The sequence below is a fragment of the Salmo salar genome, chromosome 10 (genome assembly GCF_965601325.2).
Source record: "Salmo salar chromosome 10, fSalSal1, whole genome shotgun sequence".
In the NCBI taxonomy this organism is placed as follows: Eukaryota; Metazoa; Chordata; class Actinopteri; order Salmoniformes; family Salmonidae; genus Salmo; species Salmo salar.
In genome coordinates this window covers 90,343,940-90,365,373 of record NC_138300.1, presented here as the reverse complement: position 1 = coordinate 90,365,373, position 21,434 = coordinate 90,343,940, and the positions used below count along the sequence as shown (strand labels likewise).

Sequence of the window (21,434 nt, the reverse complement as noted above, 5' to 3'; positions counted from 1 at the left end):
AATGTAGCCACATAGGAAGACAGCTATTTTACCAAGAGGGATTGTATACCACTCACTCACGCTGACAGATCATGACAAGGCCATTCATCTTGTTTTAGCTGAAGATTACATTTCAGATGCTGTTGTTGAAACTGATCTTCAGTTGCCACATATGTTGATAGCACACTTAAACCACTTTCAGACCTCAAGTGGTTTATTGTGAAGATGGGTCCATGCCCATCTGTTGTGTAGATCCATCGAGGCACCCAGCTACATGGCTCAATGTCAAATGAATGGGAAAGATAAACACAATATAATTTAATCAATTCAGATGCTGCCTATCATTCCCATGCCATTTGGGATGGGGCAGTATATAGATGACAGAGGCGTGGGTCATCTTTGACATTAGAACACCTTTGAAAGCTTAAACTTCGGATAAGTTTAGATTAAGGTCTTGCACGTCGTAGCTTTCCTCAACATAGTTTAACACAGATTTCCCAACTGTTAATTTTCTGAATGACAAACATTACAAAAATAAACAAGGGACCCAAGGCTTTCACTTTATAATTAATTTGAAAAGTTTGCCAATGCTACTCCATTAACAGTTAAATCATGATGGATATGAGAATGCCTCACCAGAGCTCATTATACAGAATATTAAAACAAACAAGACAAGCAATTAAGCAACTCATAATCGCCTGAACAAAAAGTACTAAATAAGGATATCAGTACATCAATTGTCCAGTTAATCTGACTTTAAAAGAACACAGGGAAGATGAGGCCAATCGGGGACGATGCAAATTCAAATACAAAAAGTGGACAGACATTTCAATCAAACTCCATTTGGTCAATGGAAAGAAAAGCTCCTTTGAAGAGTGGAGGCAGGATCCTGTGGAAAACATTGACTGGGTTTGTAGGCTGCATATTTCAAAGTCAAACAAACTGCCTATGAATCTTCATCCAACAGCCCCAACTCAAAGGCAGAAGCACACACGGTCTCAACATCTCAGCAATAGTCTTCCAGAGTTCAGGGCCTTGTGTACTTTGGCTTAATAGTCTGGTGGTTGGAAAGGCAGCCTCACACTGTGGGGTTCTTGCCTGTTGGTGCCAGTTGTTGCTGCTGCTGCTGCTGTTGAAAGTAAATTGGACGTTTGACTCTGGGTTTCCGTTGTTTGGGCTTGCTTTTGGATTTGGTGAGCTGCACCACAAAGAAGGACAGCACAACCATGGCTCCCAGTAAGGCAAACATGGGGATGGTCTGGCCCACTTCCTGGTTGTAGCATCCTGGCATTATACCTGGGGAGATGACATGGGTGTCAGCGGTCACTTAGTAACTCTGGAGGCAGGAAGCAACACATATTAGCATTGTCAAAATGGACAGTGCCCAGACAGTTTTACAAACGGACTCAGAACACAGTACCTCTGAAACATGTGCTGTTGAGCAGGTGATAATGCTACTCGGTATGTATGCTCACCTCCAGGGATGTCCCAGGCTCCACTCTCCCCAGGAGACAGAGGCCGGACCTGAGGTCTGTAGTTTCTGATGTTGGGCAGCACCACTTTGTCCATGTCAATAGATAGCAGCTTCTGGTGCTTCCATAGGTTACTGTGTAACAAAGGCATGGATGCACGTTACGACACTTACTTATCAATATGGAGGAGATTAACAGTTGAGTGTATTCAAAATAATCTCCCCATATGTTTGATAGAAAATGGATGGAAATGAACAAAGGAAAAACACTTCAGGGGGTAGGGACATTGTTACATGGCTTAGAGAATCGGCACACACCTGGGTGCCGTTTCGTTAAGTGGCTGTGGCTTGGACCATGACAGGTGAGGGCAGGCAGGGAGTGGGCGTGGCTTTGGGTCTCCCAGGTGAGCCTCCAATACCTTTGAATACCGATATAGATGATTACCTGGAGGAGGAGGTGGATAGCTACTAAGTGTGTAAAGCTGAAACAAGTGCTGAGCTGGATATGTTTGAAGGCTTTGTCTTACCCTCCAGTCTCTCTGGCTGGGGGCGGTCGGAGCCAGGGGGAGGAGCCACCCTGCTTTTGGAGTGGGTGAGACTGGGAGGTGTCAAGCTGTAGGAGGTGTACTGCAGGAGAGCATCCAGTAGCCAGAAACAATCTATGGGGGAGGGAGACAACGGTCAAAACCACACCAACTGATCATTTCAGATAAGTTTAAATCTTTACATTTTCAATAACTGACAGTTTCTCAGATATGGTTTTAGATATCTGAAAATGCAGGTGGGGTCTCTACCTTTCTGCCTGTGACTGTCATCTATACAGTTTGAGTCTCCGTAAAGGGCTATCCGACCTCCCCCTTCAGACGGTGTTTGGTACATTCCCAGTATGGGAACACCCTCCACAATCGCAGTCTCCTGCTTCAAGACTTCCAGCCCTTAGGAAGAAAAAGAAAGGGGGGGGGATATGTGAGAAAGACAAGAGAAAGGAGAGAAACAAGAATATACAGCAACATTTCCATGGTAACAGCTGTCAGGTGGAAGTGGGTGTTTGCAATACCTTGATCCTTTAGGGTCATGGCAATCACAATCCCATCTTCTGGAAACTTTGCAATACTGCAGCCTGATGCATAGTACACTGAGGAGACAGATGAGTTTAAACATTACACTAAATAATATAACATTTATTAATCCATCTCACCTTGATTCATTTTCTAGATTTATCCACAAATGAGTGACACAGCGAGTGAATGAGGGTGTGTGAGCGCGTGTGTTCTTACTGTCGTGGTCTGCCATGGTGAAGTCTCCCTCATAGAGCCCATCACTGAAGGCCATCCCCCATACAGAGATCAGATCATTCAGAGCTGGCACGTTGGCGCCCCCTGTGTCTGGCATCCACCATTGCCTGAGGAGAACATATTCAACCCATGAGAAGGGATACAAATGAAAGGCCAATTCTAAAACAGATGGGTTAGCTGACGTCACGAAAACGATGTGCACGTATCGATGGGGCAGTGTGTTGCTATAATTCTAGATGGTCAGATAGCTAGCAACAATGACAAGAAGCTGCCATGGGGGAATCGTAGATGGCTCATTTCAGCTCGTCTCGTTATTGATACCATGTCTTGTTTTGACTGACGTCATGTCTATGCTAATATGCTGGGCATCGGCATACATTTCAGCAAATAAACACCTGTTTCAAATAAACGCTGCGTCTAAATTAATTGTTTATGAGGTTACCATAGACATAGCTCTGAAGCGAGAAATCTGGGGTATATGATAAGGCAGCCTAGTCTTTGCAAGTCAGATCTGCGATGGATTTCTTATCTTTATACTGGTCCTACTAAATCACAATAGTGTGGTAGTCTAACATTTTTATTAAGCAAAAACTGTGTGCATTAAGGAAATGGACGCCTGGTTTAGTTCCTCGGCATTAGGTGACTCCTGAGATTGACGGCTTTCTCGTGCCTGATTTTACACCCCATCAGCACTGGCATTCGAACCGGCAACCCTCTGGTTGATGTCCCACTCTTCTAATCTCGAAGCTACCGCCATCCCCTATTGACACAGGCTATGCTGAGGCTTGACGCCCTGTCTGTCCTTTGATGTTTTAATGAGGTCTTTAGGAGAGAGATTCAGAGAAGATACAAAGTGGGGTTATAATACCTACCTGGTGTTTTCATCGTAGAACTTGACTTTCCTCATGACAGAAATGTTGTACCAGTCACTGAAGACGATGAGAGACAGTCCCTTATCAATGTCTCGCCGCAGCTTGGTTATCTCCTCTGGAAAGTACTCCTCTTCACTGTCCACCATCATCAATGTCCCTAAACACACACAGGAAATGTCAGCCCGAGACCAGATACAGAAAAACAAGCTCTGCTATGCATGCGGAGGCACTGGAACTATTGCTGTAAGCAATGACAGCATGATAAGCCATTCATTCATGTGCTGCTCCCCCATATCCCGCTCTAAAATATGTTAGATCACAATCAACTGACAAAGATTTCAAACATTCTCACCATATTGACTAGCATCAAAGCAGGTGATGGGTGCACCCAGAACCTCCACAAAATAACCCATACTCCTCAGGTGCTGGTACATGTCCCTGAAGTTGGTGTGAATGTGATCTCCATTCCTACAAATTATTCAGACAAAGCCAATATCAAGACACCAATCACAAAAAAAAGCAATGATTGTAAAGGGGAAAAAGGTCTGGCTTGCTCTGAAATGGCACCCTCTATAGGCACGTTTTAAGAATTGCACTGCAATGACCCCAAACAGCCTAATCTTCTCTCTTAAAACTAAACAGTGATACAGAGCTAAATAGTTGTCCAAAGAACTCACCAGTCCAGTGGGTCATTCTTCATGCGCAGGTTATCTCGAGGGAAGTAGCCAGGCGGATAGCGCAGGTTGTGGTACTGGTCCCACAGAACCCTCTTACTACGAGGAGGAGTGGCCACTATCTTCACCTTGACTGGCAATTTAACCGTAGAGGTCATCTCCCCATCCACCTCAGACTGAGGAATTAGACAACAATGAGGGTCAGAACATTGAACCATTGACCCAGGATACAGCAAGCTACTTTGCTAGTAGGTAGCTTGCTAACTAACCCTAACAGTAGTATCTAAATATTGTGCTCTCTGGTTATAAATCTACATTAGAGGATGGCAGTGTGAGATTACAGAAATAACATAAAAATAAAAAAGTGAATGGTGAGATATGGTAACTATGCAAAACATATCCTGGTTATTACTCACATTATTCCCAACAGGCGAAGACACGGTCACCATCACATGACCCTGGGCAATCCGCTCCCATGATGCAGATTTCTTGGCGACAGAGATGGAGACTGCCAGGTATCCAGCCCAGGGCCAGAGGACTGGCGAATAGGAGACTGCCACATCAATGTGGTCACCATTCTGTGGTAGGTAAGGCTGCCAGATGGGCTGGAGAGCACAAGAAAGGAGAATGTCAACAAATGGGAGGATGACACAAAAATAACACAGCATGTCAGATCAATTTATATTATTTATGTTTTGACATGCGACCTAAAGCCTTCAATACAAAATAAACCTTGTCCAAAATCCTGCCAGTCACACCCATGCCATTGAGGATGGTGACGTTGACGATGGTGGGCATGCCACCGTAGTAGATGGGCTGGGAGCAGTAAGGCCACATGTAGGGACACTCAGTCAGGTCGATGTAGCTGGGACTGAGACTAAAGACAAACAATATCAACATGATCAGGTCAGAGTTATGAAAGTGGACCGCTGGACATTGCTAGAACCTTTCAAGAAGTTAAAAGAGTGAACATATAACAAAGTGAATACTATGTAAAACAAAGTGTATGATGAGTGTGCAGTGTGTGTGCAGTACCTGGCCTGGGGTTTGTAGCTGTTGAGGATCTGGTAGGCTCTGATGAGGTCCAGTTTTCCATGGCCCTGTTCAAACATGTTGACTCCAGGAAGCCTCCGTGCTGAGGAGATCAGAGCCTGCTTCATACTGGCTGGGTTCACCAACTCCCTGTTCAACACCGTGCTGTAGGAGGGACACAGCTGGGTTATTAACAACTATTACATTAACTTTGCATTATGTTTCAATGATCAATAAAGATGAGGAATAAAAAGCAGAGCTTCCATCGGACTCAACAGCTTGCTATGAGAAAGAGAGGGATGAGGTTTTAGAAACAGACAGAAGGAGAGATGGAGGTGCAATAAACCCATTTGTAAGAGACGTGAGAATTAAACTCAGTCTGTATCTTAAGAGACAACCATAAGTTGAGATAAAAGTGAAAGTGTGTCAGCTCCTTCCCTGGATGGAAAGTAGATTGATACTGCTAAATGTCTGTGTCCTTGTTGTTTTGAAGTGAAGGATATCTATCGATTTCATTTATCCCAAACGGTCCACAGGAAAAAACAGCATCATCAGACCACTGACACAGTCTTTCTGTTAAATTTTAACTGCATCTTGAACCTGAAAACAATTGTTGCAATTCAGCCGATAACACTTAGTCTGTCACTAACACTGCGAATGAGGTGTTCATGGTCTCTTAAAGAAATACTGCTGAGTAAGGTGTCTCCTTCAGAAACTGCCTCCTTCAGAAACTGCAGGACAAGTAGACTAACTTATCAAATGTTTTAATGCTACTAGGCCTATACATCAGACTGTAGCATAATGTTTACAGACACAAGATGTATGACGACCCATTGAGATGTGTTGTAATGGTAATTATTGAACCAAATAAATTGAGAGTGAACTGCTGGCAGACTATAGAAGAATGTTCACCATTAGCCATGTTTCAGCAGAAACGAATAATGCCTCTGGTAGGGAATGCAGCAGCCACTCCTTGTTAGAGTATGTTCTGAAGTTATTCTGCTCACAGACAAAAAGCAACAACGTCTCTCTCACAAAGCAAAGTTTGACCATGAATAATATATTGTGTATGCGTGTTGTGGAGAAAGTGGGGGAGTGCTAAGAGCATGCGGGAGGGAGGGGCCAGGGGAAAAAGGTGTAGACAGCCAGGCAAGGAACAAGCCACAGACTTTTTCATACACACACACACACATGAACATACAATCTGTACCTTAACAGGTGAATTTAAGAACTCACCTCACCAGTAGGGTCACAGCGCCTGCCACCACAGGTGATGCTACGCTGGTTCCTGAGAGAGAGCGGCAGCCCTCCTTCATCCCTGAGCCCCTCACCCCAGAGCCATAGGTCACAATGTCAGGCTTCACTCTGCCATACCCCCCGGGCAGCTCCTAAAACAGCAGGCAGAGAGAATCATGTTGAATAAATAGTGAGTATAGGGGGAAGAGGGAACATGGGAGAAAAAAAAAGACACTTGCAGCGAAGCCGCTCAACATTTCCATTACATTCAGTCATCTAACAGACTCCCATCCAGAGCGACCCACAGAAGCAACGCCCTGCTTAAGGGCACGTCAACAAATCTCCCACAAGATCAAAAACCTTGCCCCCCGAAAAAAAAAACATAATAAAATACAAATAATTCCTGTGCACGTGTGAATGCATGTGTACACGCGTACAAACACTTGCGCGGCATCAGCCTCAGGCATACAGGCATTAGATTAGTGTCATTCAAACAAACGTATCACTATTTCTTTTCTTACTTATCTTTGACCGTCATTCTATTCCCCGCCCAGCAACTCCACATCCCAACCCTCAGCTTCCCTCAGCCCATCCCACCGATCTCTGCTGGCCACCCTCTTCAGATTTTCATACATCTTTCAACTATGCTGTGATGTTTAGCATACAATTTGAATCTATCGAATAGTATCCACAAATTGAGAGTTGAAGAAAAATACTTTTACTTAGACCGCAGCAGTCTAAGGTACTGCAGACCCGTGTTCGATCCCAGACTGTGTCACAGCTGACCGTGACCGGGAGACCCATGAGGCGGTGCACAAGTGGTCCAGCGTCATCTGGGTTAGGCCGACCGGGATGTCCTTGTCCCATCACGCTCTAGCAACTCCTTTTGGCGGGCCAGGCGCATGCACGCTGAACTCGGTCACCAGTTGTACGGTGTTTCCTCCGACACATTGGTGCGGCTGGCTTCTGGGTTAAGTGAGCAGTGTGTCAAGAAGCAGTGCAGCTCGGCAGGGTCGTGTTTCGGAGGACGCCTGGCTTTCGTCCTTCACCTCTCCCGAGTCCGTACGGGAGTTGCAGCAATGGGACAAGACTACCTACCAATTTGGATATCACAAAATTGGGGAGAAAAAATGACTAAAATTAAATAGAGTATTAGTATATTGGTAAATGACTGACCAGGTCTCCCAACAAAGCTATTTCTACGGTCAATTTTAGATGAATGCTTTTTCAGTCATTCCTGAACCTGAGACCAGAAACATTCTACCTGAGGGCAAGACCAAAACAAATCTATTGATTCTGTATCCGCACAACAAAATCTGCAGAACTGCGATGATATGCCCCAAATGTTCAACATTTTGTTGGTAGCAAGAATTCTGTACAATCATTTTAGCTGAAAAGCACAAAGTCTTGAATCTTACATTGTTTTATATATCAACTCATACACCCTGTACAATGGAATAGGTACATCAAAAATCTCTTCCCAACTATTTTGCAATCTGTATGGCACAGCTGTCAACATCCTAGTCCTCAAATGAAATTGGTACACTTTCCTATTTGTATTCCTCCGCCAGTTGATCCTTTATATTGGACAGACCAGGTCCCTACCAGGTAATGCTGTCATCAATTTGTTGTAATCTTGAGCAGATAACTCCATAAAAGACATAACTCCACCATCCCAACTTACAATATCATTTTTTTTTTTTTAAATAGCTTTTAAAACATATTTTCCATAAATACAGCTCTTATCAACCAGCACATTTGAGTTCAACCATACATTTGTTGTAATATTTGTTCTATCTTTTCAGGGAGATGAAATTGAAACCAGCTCTGCAATGCTTGTTTGAAAAAGGTTTAATTTTCAATTAATGAGACATGGCAATCTGCACAAAGGCATAAAGGCCATTTTTAAACAATGGATAAGCTTTTCTTAGTAATCTACTTGAGAACCATTTAGGATTCATGCAAAACTTTTGTATAAGTGAAACTTTTAGATTAAGGTTTAGTGCTTTTATATTTAATAATCTCAACCCACCCAATTCATATTCTCTTTATCTTGTCTGGTTTAGCGTCCCAGACAAAGCAAAATACCTTTTGCTCATATTATTTGAAAAACAAATGATCAGGAGTAGGCAGTGCCGTAAGTAAGTAAACTGAGATATAAATGAGGAATGCAAACATTGTCATATGTCCCACAAAAAAAAGGCTATGAAGTGCCATATGCTGCCATACGGTCCGAAAACATCCAATTCCTCCATCTCAGTGTTTTCTTATGGCTGAGTGTCAGAGACGGGGGCTGCAGATCACAGGGTTAGATGTCTAGTGTGGAACTGATAACAGGTAAGCTGGGGAACAGAGTTCAGTTTACTATTACTGTGAAAGGTAAGAGTACACTGAGATAAACATTTGAGAGGTTATGCTGTTAGTGGGACGTACCCATGTAGTCATCCCCCGTGAGGAGAACCTGGCAATGTTGTCCTCAAAATCTATCCCACGGACCCCAATCACATCCATCTGATCCGCTGGATTGTTCAGGGTACTAGGATACATATGGAGTTGTAATTATTATTTTACATATATTTTCATCTTGGCTTTCCTTTAAACGAATCTGTATCTTGTAATAATCAACGCTACGCCCTTTTGGCCACCACACCTCCTCTCGGTGTCAGAACACACCCATATAGTGGTCCATCGTTCCCAATGGCAGAGACCATGATCACTCTGTTAGCAGTCAGCTCCCAAACCTGGCACACACAAACACACATTTTCAGTAAAAAAAACTTTTAGAAAAGTAAATCAGTTTAAATGCTTTTGGGATTCTTTATTATTCACCTTATCAACAAAGGGGTGGTCCATGAAGTCTAGACCGCCGATGCTGAGGTTTAAGACATCAATCTTCTTCAAAATGGCATAGTTAAAGGCATCCAGGAACCAAGAGGTGTAGGAGACCTGATTGTTGGTGAACACTCTGAAGATGTGAAGCTCAGAGTCAGGGGCAAAGCCCTGGCACTCTCGCATGCTGGCAATGACCCCTGCCACAAAAGTACCATGTCCCAGCCCTGGAGAGAGAAGGACGAGACCAACCTTAGTGTCAATGGCCACAGCACAGAAACAGATCACATTCCTAAAACACAAGGAGAGGAGAGGGTTAACTTAGTACCCATGATCTTACCATCATCAAGTGTATTTTCATTGGTCCAATTGGTTCTCTCCTTCACGTTTTTAAAATGTGGATGTTTTTCGATGAGTCCTGTGTCAAAAACAGCCACCTTCACTCCGGAACCTACACAGAGAATACGGACAGTTAGAATCAAACAGCAAATAAATGTACACAAACTACAACTGCAAGATGTACACAAGACACGTTAATGTAAACAACCACAAACACACTCATTCAACTGTTTACACACAACCTGTTATTAACCAGACAGACAGTGTCCCCTGCTGTCTGTCCTCACCGGTGTGTCCCAACTGCCAGAGGACATCAGCCTGCAGTATCTGGGCCACGTGTCGAGGGATGGCTCTCAGTAGCCTCCGGCTGGAGTGGCGGCCCGTGGCGTGCCAGAAGCCCAAGGCCAGAGACAGGCTAGTCCGGCGCAGCGGCCGGGACGACTGCCACTTCTGGGTCCAGCGGGTGTTGTTGTTGCAGGGTGCCCCGGAGTCCGGCGCTGATGGGCAGGGATGACAAGAGGAAAACGTCAAGAACAATCGTTGCTGAAAAAGGCCAAGAGTGAAAAACAAACATTCAGTCATACATTGGTAGTGTTTGCACAATATTGAGAGAAATTGATAGCTCCCCAATGTGATAGGAAATCTCTCTATTCTGCATACAGTGAAGTAACCTCTTTTGTTCTCATTTAAAATAATCTGCATGTTAACGAGCTACTGAATTTAGTTAATCATGAAGAATACATGAGCTCGTTGAACTTGATTGGGTTCCAAATGAAACAGCACTCCGTGACCAGACCATTACAATATTCAGAGACAAGATATAGGAGATGGTGGTGGGTGACTAACAAGCACAACTGATCGAATCATGTGAAATGGCCCTATTGCACTAACAGTCTTCAGTGACACTGACAGAGCTGCTGATGTCTCCACTATGAAGTGTAATTATATTACACTCTATTCTCCTACAGTCACTCCAACAGATGATGATACCGCCACTGCCTACTCATAATTATTACCACCTCTAAATGGATCCAGGAGGTCAACATGTGGAGATAACTTTAGTCTGATTAATGTCAATGGAATAAAACATCACTGAAAACGATGAAAAGGTTCATCAACTCACATCACGAAAGGAGAGCACTGTGATTTTAAGTGCACTCCCCTTCCATCAAGTTCATTTTAAATGTCCCCTTTCAATTAAATCATGTTTAAATTGGTGGCAGTTAGTGGTACTGGTGTTGGTTTGTAGTGCAGCATGGTCATTGTGGTTGTGAGTGGATCCAGGAGATGCACTACAGATGCAGACTAGGTGGTGGGAGGAGGACTATTTAGGGCTCTGGGGTGGAGGAGGCTCCAATGTGCCCAGACACAGCACTCTCATTCCAACCCAGATCCTGAGAGGAGTTTCTACCAATCCCCGGGCACAAACAGTGCTCTGGAGCTGCCCCACTGTTGGTTAGGAGGTAGGTGCTGCATGATATATGATCCCTGCTAAACGTCTAACATGTCCAAACACAGTGACAGAACAGAGCACTGAAACTGCCTGGAGCACTGAAACAAAAGCACACTGACCAAACTAAAGCTACTGTGTAGAAGAGATAAAATAAGCACCAACTGACTGAAAGGAGGCTGTGTGTATGGAAGCAGTTTGGTGAGTGGACATGTGAGATCGAACAGTTTCATGACACGGTTTCAAGTGAGGGACAATAACATGGTGAGTTTACCAGGGGGAAAGACTTGGGGGGGGGGGTGATCAAACACAGAAAAACAGGACCGGAGGGCAGCTATACAACTTGACACACACGTGGGATATGGGGACAGTCCATATGACAAAGCGTAAAGTATATGGATCAGTTAAAACAAGAAAAGCAGGGCTGAGTGGAGATGGAGACTCACAGTCAGGCATATACTTGAGTGTGCGGAACACCTTGCGCTGGGGCGTGACCCTCTTTATGTAGGGGTGGTCCTCCAGGGTGAGCAGGCTGCTGTGAGAGGCCTGGCGGATCTGCACCACTTCAAAGTCACTGGGGAAGTCACTGGCTGGGTTCTCCCGGAGCACGATGCCCCAGTCCAGGGCCTCGGCGCTCCGCAGAGCACTACTGATGAAGTGACTGCGTGCCTTGGCTGTAAAATAGCCATTAAATGCCACAATGTACTCTGGAAAAAGAGAGAACAGGGTAATCATTAAACATCTCCAGGGTAGTTGTGCTTCGGCTGTGGGACATTCCAATGTCAACGGATTTATATGTGGCATTGCCATTTGGGGAGAGAGATATAGGTAAAACGAATTACTCCATTGGTTTAAGTTGTCCATAAACCTCAGGGTTTGCCATTACAGTCACTGTAATATTCTCGTTTCTAGAAAGAAAATTGCCCGGTTACATCTCTGGGCTGGTACAGTGATACCCTTCAAGTCTGCACTTCCCTTGGATTAAAGGACACAATAGTGCAGCGTTATACTAGCAGTTCCTCTGCTGTCACTTAATTGCAATAGGGAAATATAAAGCCCCATTACGTTTGACTGACAAACAACTTCAATAACATCTAACTAGATGACTACACAGTTCTTGAGAATTAACACTAACCATTGAGCAAACGAAAATAACCAAAACAGTGAAATAAAAGCCCATAAGAACAGCAATGGATGACAAAAGGAGGTCTAGAATGAAATCATACTGAATAACTTTCAGTTAGCTACATTGTGCCATTGTACAATTGCACAGACCCCTGGGGCGTGGTACCAATGCAGCTTAACTTTCATGAATTTAGTACGAATGTGTTGGCAGAGACAAAACTACAAGCCAATTCTTTATTAACTCTGCACAAGGCCCGTCACATGATCTTGACCGCTTAGCCCAACCACTCTGTCATGATGACCCCTCGCCCTGCTTCACAATGCACTGCTCTCATTGGGTCAGTAGGAATTCATTGAAAAATAGGCCTGCGGAATATAAATACCATGTTATATTCAGGCATGGTGCTCAGCCAGCAGGGCTGCACAGACATGCACCCCAGACAGACTACCCTGACTCAAGCACTGCACATTTAAGTGGAAGGAGTGTGGTATGTACGCTCTGGGACAACAGCCAATGAATACTCCACAGAACAATGAAGGATCCAACAACAGTTTAGCTAAAGCCCTCAAACTCAACTCTGGCCGTGTCTAGACTTGACAGTTCATGCAGCTTTAGTATTCTGACCATGGAATTCCGAACATGTCATGCATCTACACCTACATTTAAATGAGTCTACCGGCGCCATATTCAAATAGCAGCATGCATTCTACAAACGGTGGAATAGGTGAAATATGACAATACCACAACAACTGATGGCAGTAGCTAACTACTGTAGCTAACTACTGTAGCTAGCCAGCAAGCATGCTAGCCAGCTAGCATGCTAGCCAGCTAGCAAGCAAGCCAGCAAGCAAGCCAGCAAGCAAGGCTAAAGGGATTGCAAACAGGTTAGCATAACTCCAGCCAAACAATCTTTTTCTAAATATTAGCTAGACGACTAGCATTTATGAGTCCAGCAAACACGTTCATCACACACTAGGAAAATATTTCCTCCAAGTTATAATTAAAAGGTGCCTCTTGGTCCCAAAACACACCTTTGAGACTTGTGGGAGTAGTGCTGATGACGTCGCCCACTGTACGAGCTTTCGGTAGCCTGATTGCATCCGGACTAAGGAGAAATCCGCAAGATCTGTACACAATCCGACCACAAATCGACTTGTGCGTCTAGACCAGTCTTTTCAATGCGATCTTCGATTCTGATTGAAGAAGTCGCATGTAAGTGTCAAGTGTAAACATGACCTCCGGATCTCGAAGCCAGTTCCACTGCTTTTTTTTTTTTATTCCCCTCTAATCAGGAACTGATTTAGTGGATGCAATAAATTATCAGATAGAACAGAAAACCAGCAGGCTCCAGACGTTGAGGCTATGAGTTGAATAACCCTGGGATAAAGTCTGCCAAGCCATATGGGAACCTCCAGCCAGAGAGTAGAGAAGCTTGACAGTGATAGTCCTGCCATGTGCACGTTGTGATATCAGTCTGTGGTCAATGAGTGACAATTCATTGAACAAACACCATAAAACAGAAAGATAAACTTGACTTACATGTCGTAAATGGCAATCACCGTAAAGAGAATGTGGCCTGAATATATCTCACAAACATGATCTGGCTTTGACCCAAATAATGACAAGACAAGGTGTTGTTAGGGAATGGTGAGTATGGACTAAGGACCTTGTATGTCACTCAAGATTTTTCAGAAGTTCCATAGTAGTAGCCAAGAGGCAGCCCTCAGTATTAGCTGCCTGGCATTGGTGTTCTAGTATGTAAACTACAGTAACATAGCTTACCATGTTCGACTACTTTGGTGGAAAACTTCAGTTTCACAGTGAGACTTGAGCAGTTGGAACTGTGGGTCTCATCAGGGTTGGAAGAGTAGATGGAGGATGCAGCCTCATCCCCTTCCTCTATCCCCGCTAGAATGAACCTGCCACATAGCAGAATCACTAGTATGGAGAAACATATAGGCACCAGGGTCATGGTCCAAGCTTTCCTTTTCTGTTCACTAGAAATAGTCTGTATCCCTCCAAGCCCAGAGCAGGTCTCCTAGCAGCCAGGGGAGATTTTTTTAACATATGACAAGACAAAAATATGGCTATGGCAATCATCAACAACATAGTTCATGTCCAGCGCTCATCGGTGCCCTTCTTGCACACGGCCTGAGCATCTTTCATTTCTTTCTGCGTTTCCTCTCCATCTTTAAAGTCCAGTGTGTTGATCTTTCAGCCAGGCAACTATCAGGGATCCATTTTCACACACAGAGGAGATCCACAGAGGCAGATGAGGACGGTGGTTGTGTAGTCTAGAGAGTTCCCCTGCAGATCTTTTCCTCAAATACCTGGAATGAAATGGAAGACACATTGTCATATTAACAGAACATAATAAAATCTAATGCACACATATGCATCAGCAACTTCATGCTTTCCATTCCCCAATCAAATCAATCAATACTGAACAAAAATATAAAACACAACATGTAAAGTGTTGGTCTCATGTTTCATGAGCTGACATAAAAGATCCCAGAAATTGTCCATACTCACAAAAACACTTATTTCTCTCAAATTTTGGGCACAAATTTGTTAGCATCCCTGTTGGTGAGCATTTTTCCTTTGCCAGAATAATCCATCCACCTGACAGGTGTGGCATGTCAAGAAGCTGATTAAACAGCATTGTCATTACACAGGTACACCTTGTGCTGGGAACAATAAAAGACCACTCTAAAATGTACAATTGTCACACAATGCCACAGATGTCTCAAGTTGAGGGAGCGTGCAATTGTTCTGCTAACTGCAAGAACGTCCACCAGAGCTGTTCCCAGAGAATTGAATGTTAATTTCTCTACCATAAGCTGCCTCCAACATCATTTTAGCAGTACACCCAACCTGCCTCGCAACCACAGACCACGTGCAACCACGCCAGCCCAGAACCTCCACATCCGGCGTCTTCACCTGCGGGATCGTCTGAGGGGAGGGAGAATTTCTGTCTGTAATAAAGCCCTTTTGTGGAGAAAAAAAACTCATTCTGATTGGCTGGGCCTGGCTCCCCAGTGGGTGGTCCTATGCCCTCCCAGGCCCAACCATGGCTGCACTCCTGCCCAGTCATGTGAAATCCATAGACTAGGGCTTTATTTATTTCAAATGACTGATCTCCTTATATGAACTAACTCAGTAAAATCTTTGAAATTGTTGCATGTTGCATTTTTATTCAGTATACTTAGATTCTATGTAGCCTAGTTTTGGAAGGGTAAACTATTGTACAATGTAATTTCAGTAGTTACAAGGCGACATAAAATCGGAATGGGGTGGTCAAAGGGACCTCTAAGCATTGGTAACGCTCTTTTGACGTAATTGACTTCCACTCTTGCAAGGAAATCCGGGGAAATGCCAAAACTCAGCCACAAAGGCTTGGCCCTAAGGGGGAAAAAAAATCCCTCATCATTGGGATAGGTCAGGAGCCTTAAAACCCCACCCTCTAAATCACAGACCCTGGACAGGTGGGGTTTAATTTCCCTTCGGCATCCTGAGGTATAGACCCTTCCAAAGACATTATACCACTAAGGCAGTCTTTTCCTGGAATATATGGACAGCTCTCTCCCTCCCATTGTGCACACCAGATGGGGCTTTCTGAGACCCAAACTAGTTCAGGCTCCGGCTGGGAACAGTCTGCTGGGTTAAAAATAGGGCTGTAAAGGCTTGGACACACTGGTAGCATTAGTCGTCCCGAGAGTACTTAGCACATCTGAACTGAGTGCCAAACGTAATTAGTCAGACATCCACCAGTGAGTGGTCCCTAAAACACACCGTGCCGAACAAACGGCAGATCAACAGTCGGTGTGGTGTGTGTGTGGTCCATTAAGTCAGATTAGACTAGAGCCACGTGTTAACATGAGCTGACATGAGAAAACAACATCAAACCTCTGGGTACGTCATCCCCTCTTGGAACAATTTTCCTCAAAAATAAAGATGAATCAGAACCATGTGGGTCAAAACTTTATTTTGCAAATGAACTGGGACAAGAGTCATGTTTTCAAGTTGTTAGAAGTTACATCCCAAAACATATACAACACAAATGTCTCCTAGCCTCCCACACATAGGCTACTTTCTGTTCCTAACACGAAAACTGAAACTAAATAATATAAAAACGAAATAGAAATGTTTTTCTAAAACATTAAATAAAAACAAGTAAAATGGATCTGAAAACTAAACTGAAACTAATAGAAATAAAAACTAATATATAAACAAAACTATAAATGGAGTGGCTGCGGTTCCGTATTTTCTGGAAACTCAATTTGCCTGGCTAAAGAGAAAGATCTCTGTGCATGTGCAGGATATTTTTTTCCCGTAGCTGCTGCCCAATCCGCTGCCTACGTAGCTGGTGCTCAGTACTCAGCTGCTGCTTTGCCCTCCTTGATCGGTGATGAATGCCTTTGTCTGGTGTAGCCTACAAATGTAATGTTATACACAAAAGGACATGGTCGACATGTTCGAACTATTGCATTCCATGCCTCAGTAGGCTTTTAAGCAGAAGCGTGATTTCATGTTCTTTGATCAGGTGGAGAGTTGAGGCGTCCGCATGCTTCCCAGCCGAAAACATTTGGTAGAGTTTGTGAATATATGACATTTACATTTTAGTCATTTAGCAGACGCTCTTATCCAGAGCGACTTACAGTAGTGAATGCATACATTTCATTTCATGCATTTTTTTATTATTTAAAAAATAAAAAATAATTGTTGTACTGGTCCCCCGTGGGAATCGAGCCCACAACCCTGGCGTTGCACACACCATGCTGGCGTTGCAAACACCATGCTCTACCAACTGAGCCACAGGGAACTGTGACAATATTTTGTGGTGTTTTGTTAGTTTTGGACTAAATTGTTTATCCCATCCCTAAAAACCTACTGTTTTTCTGCAAACGCACAGGTCCTGTGAGTAGTGGTGGGGAGTCGACTCCAAAATAATAGATTCCTCTATTCCTTGCCCGTCGACTCCCATTTCTGGATGTCAAGATAGCGGAATCGAATCCGACTCTTAAGAATTTGTATTTTTGCAACGGCGGAAACTATTCTCCGTAGACTACTTGAAGAAAACAAACTCTTGCGTCTTTCACAGCAAAGAGCAAGCGAGCGAGCTACAAAAAAATAATAAAAAAACTGCACAAACTAGAATGCTATTTGGCCCTAAACAGAGAGTACACAGTGGCAGAATACCTGACCACTGACTGAACCAAAATTACTTTATTTGCACATCGTTACAACACTGTATACAGACAAAGTAACATTTGAAATGTCTATTCCTTTGGAACATTTGTGAGTGTAATGTTTACTGTTCATTTATATTGTTTATTATCCATTTCACTTGCTTTGGCAACATAAACATATGTTTCCTATGCCAATAAAGCCCCTTAAATTTAAATTGCGATGGGAGGGGCACAGCCAAGCATACTGTAGGTAGGCATGTCGGCAGACAGAACTGTGCATCGGTAATCAAAAGACGTAGGCTATCGCAATGCTGTATTTAGCCATTTCTTGGCTTGCAATGTCACTAAAGTAGGGGCTATCAATTAGTAGGCTGAGCTATTCTACACAACAGACCAAAGACCAAAACACACTAGCGTTTTTTCACAGCGAAGAGAAAGAGGAGCAGGCGAGGGAGAGAGGATCGGGGCAGGTAGAGAGACAGTCAGAACCCGTGCGCATAGGCTTTATTTTTGTAATCTGTATCTAGCAATGCCTTGTAAATTCACCAAAAGTATATATTAGTCTAACAATGAGTATGGCTGCTATTCTTCATAGTGCCAGTAAATTGAAGTTGAACATAGCCAAAGCATAATTTTTATTAAGCCTAAATGTGCAATAAAAAGTATTGCCTATAACTTATTTAACAAAACCCTGGCTGGCTGTTGACGAGCGGATAAGAGGCGAAACGTAATTTAGATTAAGACATTAATGAGCGAGCTAGGACGGAGTCAATATAACTATTTGTTCAGCACTTTTGAAATGTACAGCGACAGAATTCAGAACATGGGCCGTTCTTACAGTATTCTCCCTGTACACCAACTCAGAACCGTAGGAAAAAATAAAGGGGCATATAAGCAGACAATGAAAGCTCTTACAATATTCAATGATTACATTTCTCTAAAACAGGTTATGTGACAAAATGATTAAGGTGATGCACATGGGCTACTAACAGCTTACTACACAACATACACTTAGTATTACTTTCTTATCTACAGACAGTATACATATCTCCCGGGCATATTACATAATTTATGCAGCAGCATACAAGGCATTTTTGGACTCACCTTGTTGTGATGTGCTCACTTGAACAGGAAGGTGGCGTGGAGGTCCTCCGGGGGCAAATTTTGTCATCAAACTTGGTCAAAGTCGGCATTCTCTAGATTTATTGTGCTTTCAAAACAACTGGGAACTCTGAAAAAAACAAGGTCGAATCATGATGATGGAGCTCTAGAAAGAGGCCAGAGTTCCTGACTTGCAATTCCTAGTTGGATGACCGTTCAAAACTTCTTTTCCCAGTCGGAGCTCTTTTTTTTTCCTGGGTTCCCAGTTGTTTTGAACTCACTAAAATCAGATTTCCCAGTTCGTGGTTTCCAGTTGTTTTGAGCGCAGCATGCTGGATTGACAGCATGGTCAATGTTGAATATTTATCCTTTTAATCTTGGAAAAGAGACCCTTAAACTGAGACTTGGGACCACACCCACTCCACTGAATAGCAGGCTAGTGATTGCTTTGCTATGCTTGCAGTTAGCCACTGATTCCTTCCAAACTACTCATTGTTGAATTTGCAATTTCCAACTTGTGTAATGTTTATGTCCAATGGCCGATGAGCACCGATACGTTTTATCTATAATTCCTCTTAATTATTTATCTTCATATGACAAGGATTGTAAAGGATTTTTCAGTAGATTGTCGACTTGATTCATGATAATGACTGCTAGCTTGCTAGCTAATATTTTGAAAGCGTGATGTTGACAATCAAAGCTACTGTAGATAACGTGATGACGTCACTTTACCTGTGGCCAATTACCTTGAGCCTTCTTGGATGGGCACTTCTAATGTAACTATTTGGCAGCACCCAAGGGGCTTGAATTTTCTAGCTCTCCCGATAGATTTTGCACTGTCCCCATGAGTGAGAACACTGAGCCAATCACGGCGCAACTAGAGAACATGACCACCCTTACGCTCCTTATTTTCCGCTGGCTGGCTAGGCTGAAACACCTGCATTTTGGAGTTACTCAAGAAAGCAAAAAAGAGATCATGTTTGTATGCAGCTTTATTAACTCAACGAATTGTTTTATTCGGTCTTGTGTGTAGAATAACTCAGCATACTCATTAATAGCCCCTACTTTACTGAATTTGCGCGAGTCATTAAAATACCAGAAATTGCGAAATACAGCATTGCGATAGACTACATATTTTTGATTACCGATGCACGGTTCTGACTGTCTGCCTGGTGGCCGATATGCCTACCTATGCCTGGCTGTGACCTTCCCATCTCTCTCCCCCCTAGCCCGGTCTTTCTTTGCTGTGAAATACGCAATACTTTGTGTTCTTGAAGTAGGCTACAGAAAATAGTTTCCTCCGTTGCAAAAAAAATACTGAATCTTAGGAGTCGACACCGTGATTCGACGGGTAAGGAATCGATTTGAGTCGACTCCCCATCACTAATTATACTTCACTCCAGCAGCAATATTTTTCGTAAGGGGACAGGGTAGTGGGCTTGATTCTCGGGACCATCCAGAAAATGTATGCACGTATGACTTAAGTCGTTTTTAATAAAAGGGTCTGCTAAATTAGATATTATTGTTGTGATTATATTATCTACATAGCATACCGCTACCACAGCTGCGTTTGCTAAAACGCACTGAAGTTCCCAACAATACGCTGTTTGCGAAGCTGCACAGCTCACGGTTGCCAGTCAACTAACTAACAAATGAAGCATTTCGATAAAATACATTCCATTGGCTAGCTAGCCCGCTATTAGATAGCTAGTTATCTAGCCCATAGTAGCCGACAGTGTCAACATATCAATGTTTCTCTCGTCGCGTGAAACGCAGCTAGCTAGCTAACACACATAAGCTAGCTTGCAAGTATTCTGCTATCATAGCTAACGTTATCATTTTACCTGGTTGAAAGATATACTCACCTTTAATTTGCCAGCGTGAATAATGTAATATCATATTGTATGGTATTGGCTAGTGAGATTGGTAGCTGGCTTGGTCTCAATCAAAAACAATAACTTCACAGCCGCAGAACACTGACGTTCAGATAGCTTAACCATCATCATTCAGCAGCAACAGAGACGCCTCTACGCCAGGCTACGACATTAGCTATCTAGCCATGCCTGCTGGATGGGATGGAGATTGCACTTCTTCTTTATGGGGTTTAACGGCGGTTGGCATCCGATGTGTTGCAACTCCCTTATACTTTACTTGAAATAGAAAAATGTACTAAATAAATACCCTACCATCTAACACTATACTCACTAATTTCAAAATTATATAAAATAAATGAACACCCCCCTAATCCACTAATTAAATGTATTTATTCCAACCTCATGCCATCACCCTAAAGGGATTGGACATCACCACTCAACACATACTGTACCTCTGCTGCTGTCAAGTCCTGCACACCCAAATACATCTCTGCATCTGCCACCACAAACTCAATTTCCTGAGACTTCCGATCCATCCCTGCAGTACAATTAATAACCATTGCTATAAATGCTAAAAATCCAATCTTACTGAAACTTATTTCACTTTTTGGCCAATCGCTCTGTACTGGTATATCTCTACTACTCTCACCACTCCTCCCCCTTAACCCATCTTCCTCTACTTTCTTCACTGCCTCAGCATGACAACTTCTGCTCTACTCTAACCCTAGAAACCTCAACCTGCCTCTCCCGCACGGGACATTTCTGATCCCCAGCTCTATGGGCACCCCTACAATTAAAACACATTCCACTACTTTCCCCAATACTACACATTCCTTTGTCTCATGCTCTTTTGCACATTTCTCACACCTTGGACCCTCCCTCCTACATACTGCTGCCACATGCCCATAAGCTTGACACCTGTAACATCTTAACGTATTCGGCACATACGCTCGTACAGGATAAATTA

General features: G+C 43.4%; 1 protein-coding gene across 4 annotated transcripts; it reads right to left on the bottom strand.

Annotated features, from left to right (window-relative positions):
• Positions 1-264: 264 nt before the first annotated feature.
• LOC106560820 (membrane-bound transcription factor site-1 protease) lies at positions 265-20,795 on the bottom strand. 4 transcript variants are annotated; one of them, XM_014124150.3, is made up of 23 exons: positions 20,459-20,791; positions 18,597-18,723; positions 14,086-14,633; positions 11,624-11,884; positions 9,970-10,224; positions 9,729-9,839; positions 9,389-9,615; positions 9,233-9,300; positions 8,993-9,095; positions 6,560-6,711; positions 5,327-5,488; positions 5,024-5,168; positions 4,708-4,896; positions 4,295-4,467; positions 3,970-4,085; positions 3,618-3,774; positions 2,728-2,852; positions 2,508-2,585; positions 2,245-2,385; positions 1,978-2,109; positions 1,769-1,895; positions 1,455-1,585; positions 265-1,275 (listed from the first exon to the last, which is right to left on the bottom strand). In XM_014124150.3, exons 3-23 carry the CDS (start codon positions 14,273-14,275, stop codon positions 1,058-1,060), a joined length of 3,261 nt encoding a protein of 1,086 aa, XP_013979625.3. In that variant the 5' UTR covers positions 14,276-14,633; positions 18,597-18,723; positions 20,459-20,791; the 3' UTR covers positions 265-1,057. The 4 variants fall into 4 exon arrangements, 3 of the variants coding, with proteins under 3 accessions (XP_013979625.3, XP_045544159.2, XP_013979624.3); XM_045688203.2 differs by having other exon boundaries at positions 10,015-10,224; positions 20,459-20,790; XR_006757021.2 differs by having other exon boundaries at positions 1,140-1,275; positions 1,769-1,869; positions 20,459-20,795.
• Positions 20,796-21,434: the final 639 nt, after the last annotated feature.

What these genes read in the sequence shown, in the direction of transcription:
- LOC106560820 (XM_014124150.3), bottom strand. Translation starts at nt 14,275, where the DNA reads ATGACCCTGGTGCCTATATGTTTCTCCATACTAGTGATTCTGCTATGT. An exon ending in CCAGCCAGAGAGACTGGAGG is followed by an intron (nt 1,896 to 1,977) that starts GTAAGACAAAGC and finishes CTCCTCCTCCAG; the next exon opens with GTAATCATCTATATCGGTAT. An exon ending in AGCCTGGGACATCCCTGGAG is followed by an intron (nt 1,276 to 1,454) that starts GTGAGCATACAT and finishes TCATCTCCCCAG; the next exon opens with GTATAATGCCAGGATGCTAC.